Below are 11,481 nucleotides of genomic sequence, written 5' to 3'. Positions count from 1 at the left end.
TACTGCTCTGTTAGAGGCCTCAGTGTAACTGAAGTCATGTGAAGAGGCTTGTGTGTGAGATCTATTATCCTACAAAAGTCACGAGACAGGAGTCTGACTGCCAAAGAGCTTATTTCCATTCGCTCAGTGTTTGGATAAACCACAACTTAAATAACGGGCCTTACTTAATATATTATTTTTTATTAGGCTAGTATTATTTTTTTTTTATTTATGCTATTTTATAGTGCAGATAAGACCAAGACCTAACCTAAAAGAAGAAAACGGGAAAAAAACGATGTTCAATGGAAAAGAGGAGAAACGAGTGTGACGCACATGAACTGTGTCTAATATAAATCCTGGCATGATGTTAAAGAACACGTGATGTGTCTAACAGCAGCAGAAACCAGGCTCTTCTTCCAGAGGGCGCACAGTGGCTCAAACAGCACAACGCTTCTCTGAACCATATTGAAGTTTAGAAAGGTTTTTGTCTTTATTGGAGGAATTTGCAAACGTGTATACTGTTTTACATTTATATATATATATTTTTTTTTTTTTTCCAGTGACCGGTCCAAAAATCTGACACAAAAACATACAATCATTTTTCAGAATCATAATCCACTGTGATTGGACCTCCTCAAAAAGCGCTGAGAAAAGTAACACATATCATTTGACAGAGACGCGCTTGTTTTTTTTAGCAAGGTTCTGTACAATAATTTACACAATAATATCGTTAATAAATATTAAACCGACTAAATAAAGGAAATAGAAGAATGATTATTTGTAGACCCCTCAAAGCGGCTCAGTAAGCCCCGCCCACTCAATGTCAATAATAATATTATTTTGCCATTCTGTCTGTTCTCTGTATTTCTGTGAGAGAAGAGCATCTGAGCAGGTATGCGATTCATTCTCACGGTTTCTTTTTTGAAACAGTTTGCTACGATGACATTACTGCAAGTATTGTTGAATCATTTCAGATGACAACATGAGATTAATTATAGTAATTATTTAATCTGGCTCAGCTAAAACCCATATGAAATGTCTTATTGCGTTGCGTAGTATATTTTTAGATTTGCTCAGCCTTAATGCGTTATATGTTTTATCTTTTAATATCAACCAGTAATATAATTATGTGTTATAATTTGTGAAAATGGTTGTAAACACAGCAACATGGTAAATATAATATAATGAATGACATCTGTGTTGTTTTGTAGTCATGATGTCTTACAGAATGATGGACAGCAGTCACTCTCAGCCGAGAGATTTCAACAACCTCACTCAGACATGCAGCTCAAACATCCAGAAAATCACACAAAACAGTGAGGAGATATATGTTTTACATAGAAACTCACACTTGGAGAGAAGATTCTTTATTGTTGTATTCTTAATAAACACACTTTGAACGATTGTGATTGAATATTTTTTTGTCTTTTCTTATTATTTAATGTTATAATGTCTCGTCGCATGTTTTTCTGTGCATAGCTGGTCAAATCAAGAGCATGCTTTTCCAGCTTGGTACCAGACCAGACACACCAGAACTTCAGGACAGACTGTGAGTGCAGTTATATCTCCATTCATTCTTGCATCCGTTGTGTAGTCTCACATACTATATTCTGATCTAATGCTGCATTTAATTTTCCTGTAGACAGAAGCAAAGCAGAACCACCTTTAACACTAGGGGCACATTTTTGTACTCATTTGTATGTGGTAATGTGTCTACAAACACATTTTAGAGTCAGAGATGACTAAACTTGGCTGTGTTAAAGATGCAGTTATACAGGAAGTGACTATCTGACTCATGTGTGAAATGACAAACTCAAATAATGATAGGGGACAGGTACACCTTACTACTATTCCCATCTTGCAGAAAAAAATAAAAAAAAAACATTCTACATTCAGCTCATCATAAAAGGCTCATCAGCATGGGCCTCCAGTATGATACGGATACTTTAGCTGAAGAAATATGTTTTGTGTAATATCTTTTAAGTCTATTATTTAAGTTAATACTTGTTCAAAAATATAATTTAAGCAAAGTTTGGGCTATTTTTTTTATTTTTATAAGATTGTTTTATTTATTTATTATATATATATTTATTTATTTATTTATTTATTCTTTTATTCAATAAATACGTTAGCATTAAAATATGTTCATGTTAAATATACACAAAAAAAATAAATGCAAGATTCTGAAAGCTTTTTACACTGCATTATCATTTTAAATTGCCTTATAATAGTAGCTAAATTTTATTATGTAAAATAATAGGATTAATGTCATATTTTTTAATTGGATGATTCCATTATAAAGATGGTGATAATTGCTGTAAGGTAGACACCCAACTTAATAAAATAGTAACTGTTTGCATCTAAACAACACATGGAAAAGTCAACTACTGTCACCTATTTATTACCACATAAATGATTCAGTTTCAACAATAGGGGTGCATTTTACCCCAAATATACATATTCTCCAGTTACTGAAAATCTAACCAAAACTTCAATTTATTAACGAGACCTTTCTCTCACAACCACATCAAACTTCAAACTTGTACAAAAGAAAGATAATGCTACTGTTATTACTAACAAACTCTGGCAAGAAATGATCTCTTCAATTTCATTTCAAAGACCAATTTGTGATTCCAGTTTTTACATAAACATAAGAGCATAAAATAAGAAAGTGAAAATACAATCAAAATTTGGGGCAAAATATCTTTTGTCTTTCTCTTGTGATTTTAACATTAAACATTAACTTTAAATATTAGACCGACTTTGTGATTGTGCGAGTAAAACAGTAAAATTTAGGAAAGAGTTGCAGTGATTTTTTTTGTGCCATCTAGTGCTTAGAAGGACAGTAAAATCTAATTCACAAGGGATAGTTCACCCAAAAATTAAAATTTTGTTATCATTTACTCACAAACCTGTATTAGTTTCTTCTTCTGTTGATAACAAAAGAAGATGTTTTGAAGAATGTTGAGAACCAGACAGCTGATGGTAGCCATTGACTTCCTATTAACTGTTTGGTTACCTACATTCTTTAAAATATCTTCTTTGTTCATGGCAAAAGAAACAAACTCATATGGTTTTGGAAAACCTGAGGGTGAGTAAATAGTGAGAGTTTTCATTTTTGGGGGAACTATCCCTTTACAGTGTAATTATAAAATTAAGTATTGAGTAATATTAATTAAAAATATGTATTTACTATCTGTAGTATTTGATGATAGTAACTTGCAAACATTGGTAACCCAAGAAAGGCTCCGGGCCCTGACAACATACCTGGACGTGTACTGAGAGACTGTGCTGCACAGCTGACGGATGTCCTAACAGACATCTTCAACACCTCGCTGAGCCAGGCAGTCGTCCCCACGTGTCTCAAATCCACCTCCATAATTCCAGTACCAAACTAGTCACCCGTGTCCTGTCTGAATGACTATCGTCCCATAGCACTGACCCCAATCATGATTAAGTGCTTTGAGAGGTTAGTCATGCATCACATCAAGTCCAGTCTCCCAAACACACTGGACCCATTCCAGTTTGCATACCGTCCAAACCGTTTCACGGACGATGCAATATCCACCACTCTCCACCTAACTCTTACTCACCTGGAACAGAAAGACTCTTATGTAAGAATGCTGTTCATCGACTTCAGCTCAGCATTCAACACTATAATCCCACAACAGCTCATCCACAAACTAAACTTGCTGGGCCTTAACACCCCCCTCTGTAATTGGATCCTGGACTTTTTAACTGCAAGACCTCAGTCAGTCCGTGTCGGCTGCAACTCCTCCAGCAGTACCACACTGAGCACAGGTGCCCCACAAGGCTGTGTGCTCAGCCCGCTGCTCTTCACGCTGCTGACCCACGACTGCACTGCCAAGTCCAGCTCCAACCACATCATCAAGTTTGCTGATGACACAACTGTGGTAGGCCTCATCAGCAACAACGATGAAACGCTCTACAGAGAGGAAGTGGCACAGCTGGCGAAATGGTGTGGTGCTAACAACCTGTCCCTTAATGTGAGTAAGACAAAAGTTGAAACTCTGTTGACCACCCCCCACTGACCATCGACGGCTCAACCGTGGAGAGAGTCGGCAGCACTAAATTCCTGGGGGTGCACATCTCAGAGGATCTCACCTGGACCACCAATGTCACGTCACTCAACAAGAAGGGACAACAGCGCCTCCACTTTCTCCAGCTGAAAAGGGCAAGTCTCCCGCCACCCATCCTCACCACTTTCTACAGGGGCACAATTGAGAGTGTGCTGATCCCACCCACCCCTCCTACAACCTCTTCCAGCTCCTACCATCAGGTAGAAGGTACCGGAGCATCAAAGCTCGCTCTGTGAGATTGCTCAACAGCTTTTTTCCCCAGGCTGTGAGAGCTCTTAACTCCAATCTCCCTGTCCCCCTCTGACCCCCCACCCACCCAACTCATTAATACAGTTGACAACTTTTCCTAAGTGCAATTCTGAGTGTGCTACACACAGGTGAGTGGGCTATACAAACCACCTGTAGTAACGCAGTCATCCCACTATATGCACACTAGACACTTTCTGTGAACACTCCCTGCTACAAAGACTCAATAAAAAATGTTTACTTGAGCATTGCACTACAAAATAATGTTTACTTGAGCATTGCACTACAAATCTCTTTGCACTATGCGCTGCTTCCCACGAAATCTCTCTTTAATCTGCACAACAATTTAATGTACGAAATATATATACAATTTGTATTTTTATTTCTATCTTTTTGCACAATTTCATGTTCAGTATATATGTAAAGTTCTTGTACAGTCTCAGTTTGTGTATGTCTAGGCAACTAGGTATAGTAGTTATAGCATTTATAGTATATGTATAGTCAGATGCTCTTTTTTTTCTTTTTTTTTATCTCTTATACTTGCATTGTTGTATGTTTATCTTATGTTTAACTAGTATGTAGCACTGTGGTCCTGCGAGACACGACATTTCGTTCCACTATATGTTCACACATGTAGCAGAATGACAATAAAGCTCAACTTGAAATTGAACTTGAAATGCAGTTGGCAATTTCTCCTCAGAGATTCCAGCAGAAACTTTGCAAACAAAACTTTGTTTCCAGAAACTGTACTAATTATCTCTCACAAAGTGGATAAATAGAGTGTGGGAATTACCAGACTTTCTATTTCAACTAGCATCTGCTCATTTTGGTATGAAATTAAGAGAGTGTTATAATAGTAACATCTCTGTATGTTGTAAACAGCCAGCAAATGCAGCACTACACAAACCAGTTAGCAAAAGAGACCAACAGACATCTGAAAGACCTGGGCTCTCTACCACAGCCACAGTCTCCTTCAGAACAGGTGAGTTCACACTTCCTCGTACTAACCTGCAGCTGGCCTCATATTAGCCAGATGTGGTCATGCTAAAGCTTCTCTTCACACAGCGGCAGCAGAGGATTCAGAAAGACCGTCTGATGAATGACTTCTCAGCTGCCCTCAACAACTTCCAAGTGGTCCAGCGGCGAGCCGCAGAGAGGGAGCGTGAATCAGTGGCGAGGGCACGAGCTGGCTCCAAACTCCACGTAACTATATATTTGTTAATTATCTAATGCTTATTTTTGTTTGCCATTTCCTTAATACAAAGCCTTTCATTTTGCAGGTTGATGAGCTTAGTCAAGATGAACAGCTCGTCACATTTGAAAAGTAGGTTCATCATATTCACTGAGGCATAGGAGTATCTGTTTTGTTGTGAGAAGGATGAAAAATGAAAATTCTGTCATTATTTACTCACCACAGAATTGTTACAAACCCATAAATCTTTGTTTCATCTTTCAAACACCAGTGAAGATATTTTTTACATTGCTCATCATTTTTGTTCAGACATTGAAAGTTCATAAAGACATTGTAAAAGCAATCCATATTAATTAAGTAGTTTATTTCAGTTTAATCTTCGTGATCAAATTGTTCTTTTGAACTAGTTCTTTTTAGTGAACTGGCAACCCGATGAACCCAAACAAATTGGGCTGACTTGTTTAAAACAGTCCATGTCTTGAGTCAGCATTTATCCACAAGCTACTCAATCAAAACTCACTTTGGGACGTGCCTGATAATCACTCTGGCTTGAAGTATCCCAGAGTTTATGATATAAAGTTGCATTCTTAGCTGGGCTCCAGAACAAATAAAATGTACTGGAAATTTAAATCGTAAATCAGCTACATGCACATAGCTTTATTTAAATGTGTTTTGAGGAACTGTTATTTGGGTGGAAAAGAATCACATTGCCCATCACTAAATGTTGCTATTTACATGCAAACATTGCACAACACACATATTCACCTTATTTGTCCCATAAGAGCAGGTGCGGCCATTAGTAAATTTAATGTGTCTGGCTTCCGATGTCATCCGCTTCCAGCTCATTTCAGCTGTACAAAACTCATTTTTCTGCATGATATTCCAAACTGGTGCGTCTTACCATGTTATTTTAATGGCATTATCTTAAGTATGAACACACTGGCTTGTAGTGCAAACAGTTTTACCATTTACTGCACATTGTTATTCTTCTCGTTATTTCCCTATAGCGGCTAATGAACCGGAAATCTCACACATTCACAGAAAAGGCTTACTTGAAAAATAAGGTGGATAGAGCATATCAAATATGGTCAACAGAAGCAAAATAATTTTTTACTTGACACTCAGGAACCAATAAGGTTCCCACGTGTCATACAAGCACATCTGAGGTTTGTTCTTGCTCTTTGAAATGACACAAGAGCGAGTATATGATGATAGAATTGTCATTTTTAACAGCTTAATGTATAAAATCTAAAAATTAATCCTCAAGCGGTGTTCATAATTCATTTGACACTATAAGTCAAACCCAAGGATCAAATATTGCCCTCATGTACCCTGATTTTGATTAAAATGCACAAAACAAACATGCAATACATATTACAAGATGATTTACTGATATGATATGAATCAGATGGGTCTGGTGAGAGATATGAAAGCAGAAATATGCATAGCTTTTTTCATTTGAAAAGAAATGAAGGGTGGAGGATGCAGACAGAAGAGGAGCCTTTCACCGAAGAGGACCTTGAGCTTATTAAAGAGAGAGAGACCAATATCCGTCAGCTGGAGGTGAGCACTTCCTGTATGACATCAGCATACAAAAATGATCATTTCTCATAAGCATTCAAACTAGCCTTTCATAAATTATCAGCTTTTTGATCATTCATTTTTATACCTTTAAAAGATGTCTTCACATACATACAGAAATGTCATTTTTTGCTAATGGTAATTACATGGTTATTCTCAGACATGGATTGTAGTACAATGTCCCAACCGCTTTCTGTTCTTGATTCTTGATTCAGTCAGACATTATGGATGTGAATCAGATCTTCAAGGACCTTGCAGTCATGATCCATGACCAGGGTGACATGATAGGTTAGTCTATTTCTCTCCAACCAGATTTGAAGAGCTTCGTTTAAACTCATTCAGCTGTTCACAGATTTTAAGGACTGGTTTCTTCCGGTTGTCATTCATAGATAGCATTGAAGCCAATGTGGAGAGTGCAGAGGTGCATGTGGAGCGAGGATCTGAACAACTCCAGCAGACGGCTTATTATCAGGTATCAGGCCATGATGGACATATGTGACCCTGGACCACAAAGCAGTCTTAATTCACTGGGGTATATTCAGAGCCGGCCCAAGGCATAAGCGAACTAAGCGGCTGCTTAGGGCCTCGTGGCCACCAGAGGGCCCCCAAGAGTAGTCTAGATTAAATGACCGTTTATTTTATTTTATCTTATATTCGTGATATATGTCAATGGATAGTGGTAACTATACCAAAGTGAAATATTAAATAATTAAATATTCTATACATATATTTTTTTATTATTTCCATAGCGACGTGTCATGCAGGCACAATAATGAGCATGTTGATAATAACCTATGCGCCGGTGTAGTGCCGAATTCTGACCCCCGCCAGATTATTACCCCCCTAGTATTGTTAGGTTTAGGGTTAGGTGTGGGGGAGGGGTTATGATTAGGGGTGGGGTTAGGATTAGGCAATCAGGTAGCGATTTCAACGAGGGGGGTAATAATTTGGCAGGGAGTCGAAAATAGGCACAACACCGGACGCTGCCGTGTGGATCTGTCGGATTAACATCACGTAAATTCACCTATTTCTCCCGAAATACATGAAAGTAAGTGGTCAGTTAGCTGGGAGAAAAACAGAGTAAACTTTATGGTAACCTACACAATGTGTAGACTATTTGATAGGAATAAAACATGTCGTCCATTAATTGAAAGGATTATTATTGCCGCTTTCCACAGAAATCAGCGCGTAGCCTATTTAACAAATTAAATTTTTTTTTTTTTTTTCACTTAACTGAAGTGTATTTAAATGTCTGAAACCTAAAATAAACTGTATTTGGTTGAAAACACTGAGCAATTATGAAATATGAAAAGCACAGAGCGCGTCTTTCTTTTTATTTTTTTCTGAGCTCGTCTTTCTCAGGCTCAGCGCCAGTCAAAGCGATCGCGTTTTGGGGGTGGAGGGGGTTCAACATGGCACAAATTTGTGGCACAAATCAGAGGTGCGTTTCTCAAAACCATTGTTAGCTAACGTTAACTGTGGTCGTTATTTCCACTGAACTCTATTTGTAACGACAGAACTTGCGACCTATAACTTAGTTGCTTTTGGGAAATGCACACCTGGTCAGATCAGTAAAAATTGCCATAACTTTCCTGGGTATATATTTTTTGTAATAACAATAAGCTTCTGTTTCATAAACTGATAACAGTTTAACATTATTTAGCTACCTCAGCCTACATTTTGCGTCTTTGCTATTATATTCCAATATCATTATGCCTCAATTAGCTAGATATAAATTAAGAGTTGTTGTTTTATATTTACGGATGCTCTCTGTTGTGTTTAATATTTATTATAAAAAGTATGACTTGTAATAAAAGTACAACTTCGATTAATATATATGTTGTTAAAATAACATTCTGTTCTGTAAATGCATTGTCTGCTGGTTTATTTAGCTACTTTTCAGCACATTAAGTATGCCACTTTATATTTTACCCCCAGTTTCTTGTTTCACAGACAAGGCTTAAACCTATTCCTAAATTTTGACTAAAATGTAAATAAGAGCTATTTTAACTGAAAGAAACTTGCACTGACTGATCTTAAAACATGTCAGTGCTTTTGTTTCGTCTTATGATGAACACCAGTAATGATTTTTTTTCTAAGGCATGTTTATGAACATCACTTAAATGTCCTAATTGAACTATGGTTTAATCCTGGCTTAATCCTGGTTTAGTCTGTCTGTGAAACTTTGACCTAAGTCTTTGAATGTTAAAGTGAAAATTAACACTTTTGAGCACTGTTGTAAGTTTGCAACTATTACAATTATAAATCACAGAAGGGTAAAAACATGCAGTATGATGTAAAAGTAAAGGGAAGTGGTGTGTGGCCAAGTATGGTGACCCATACTCAGAATTTGTGCTCTGCATTTAACCCATCCAAGTGTACACACAGTAGTGAACATACACCCGGAGCAGTGGGCAGCCAATGCTGCGGTGCCCGGGGAGCAGTTGGGGGTCCGGTGCCTTGCTCAAGGTTCTCACCTCAGTCGTGGTATTGAAGGTGGAGAGAGTGTTGAGTATTCACTCTCACCCCCTACAATCCCTGCTGGACCCGAGACTCAAACCCACGACCTTCAGGTTATAAGGCCAACTCTCTATCCATTAGGCCACAATTGCCCCCTAAGCAACACAGCTACAACAAACACTGATAATGGGTGTGCTAGATTTATAGTGTGTGAATAATCAAGCTTTGACAATAACCAGTCATATTGGCGGCACCAAGGGGCCCCCAAATAAAATTCTGCTTGGGGCCCCATAAAGGCTTGGGCCGGCCCTGGGTATATTTGTAGCAATAGCCAAAAATACAATATGGGTCAAAATGATTGATTTTTCTTTTATGCCAAAAATCATTAGGACATTAAGTAAAGATCATGTTCCATGAAGGTATTTTGTAAATTTCCTACTGTAAATATATCAAAACTTATTTTTTGATTAGTAATATGCATTGCTGAGAACTTAATTTGGATTGATTCATTTGGATTTGATTTTTTGCACCCTCAGATTCCAGAGTTTCAAATAGTTGTATCTCAGCCAAATATTGTCCGATCCTAACAAACCATACATCAATGGAAAGCTTATTTATTTGGCTTTCAGATGATGTATACATCTCAGTTTCGAAAAATTGACCCTTATGACATATACATATATATTACTTTCATTCCTTTACACATACATTACCAGTCAAAGGTTTGGAATAATTAAGCTTTGTTTTTTTTATGCTTTGAAAGAAGTGTATTATGATCAGCAAGGCTGCATTTATTTATTATACAGTATATAACAAAAATATTAGATAGTACAGCTATTTTCAACATCAATAATTATAAGAGTTTCTTATTCACTATCATTCAAAAGTTTAGGGTCAGTAAGGCTTTTTTAATTTTATTTTGGTGAATGTATCAAAAGTAATGTCAATCATTAAAAGATTTCTGTTTCAAATAAATTATGTTCTTTTGAACTTTGTTCAAAGAATCCCAAGAAATAAAATGAATCATGTTTTTCACAAAATATGCAGTAATGTTTTTGTTTTCAGAAAATAATATTTTTATCATTGATAATAATAATAAGAAATATTTTTAGGGGCAAATCAGCATATTAGAATGATTTTTTTTTTCTGATGAATCATGTGAAACTGAAGACTGAAGCAATGATACTGAAAATTCAGCTTTACTATCACAGGAATGAATTACATTTTAAAATATATTCAAATAGAAAACAAATATAGTTCTTTAAAACTGTAATAATATTAATAATTCACAATATTATTGTTTTACTGTGTTTTTGATTAAATAAATGCAGCCTTGGTGAGCATAATAGATTTCTGTCAAAATCAAAAAAGGTCTCTATTTCAAAATGATTTCAGACTTTTGACTGGTAGTTTATGTAACAGATGCATACGCTAATGTCAGCTGTGCTGCCTGATAGACTGTATATAATTGTGTTTTTTCCTTTTAAGCGAAAATCCCGCAAGAGGATGTGTATTCTGGCTCTTGTCCTGTCGCTAGTGGCAACCATCTTTGCTATAATCATTTGGCAAGCAATCAGATAAGATGAGAGCAGAACCGGACAGAAGTACTGGATCTACTTCAGTGTTGAGTGAATGACGTGTTTGTGTTTATTGTGTGTGCAAATACAAGCACATATTTGTGAAAAAAAAAAAAAGATTTCTGTAGGAATGGCTGATAATATTGTGATGTGAACCTAGGGTCTCTTAAACGTTTCGACCCATATACTCCCTTCTTATCTAAGAAAATTATCAAACATCACCTCACAGAAACATGGTGTATTTTTATTTATTAATACCCTAGTGAAAAATAAATATACTAAAATGTATTTAAAATACATGTATTTCATGCTAAGTATACTACAAATACAATTACATATTTACATA

At 36.5% G+C, this 11,481-nt stretch overlaps 1 protein-coding gene across 1 annotated transcript; it reads left to right on the top strand.

Annotated features, from left to right (window-relative positions):
- Positions 1-1,195: 1,195 nt before the first annotated feature.
- On the top strand, positions 1,196-11,139 carry stx12l (syntaxin 12, like; the record flags this gene model as incomplete). Its single annotated transcript, XM_079444523.1, has 9 exons — positions 1,196-1,295; positions 1,459-1,528; positions 5,208-5,307; positions 5,391-5,528; positions 5,606-5,649; positions 6,984-7,080; positions 7,314-7,386; positions 7,488-7,570; positions 11,047-11,139. The coding sequence occupies 9 exons, from the start codon at positions 1,196-1,198 to the stop codon at positions 11,137-11,139; spliced, it is 798 nt and encodes a 265-aa protein (XP_079300649.1).
- Positions 11,140-11,481: the final 342 nt, after the last annotated feature.

Source organism: Barbus barbus, assembly GCF_936440315.1.
Source record: "Barbus barbus genome assembly, chromosome: 21".
In the NCBI taxonomy this organism is placed as follows: Eukaryota; Metazoa; Chordata; class Actinopteri; order Cypriniformes; family Cyprinidae; genus Barbus; species Barbus barbus.
The sequence above is the reverse complement of the archived record's forward strand: the minus strand, read 5'-3'. Positions and strand labels throughout refer to the sequence as shown.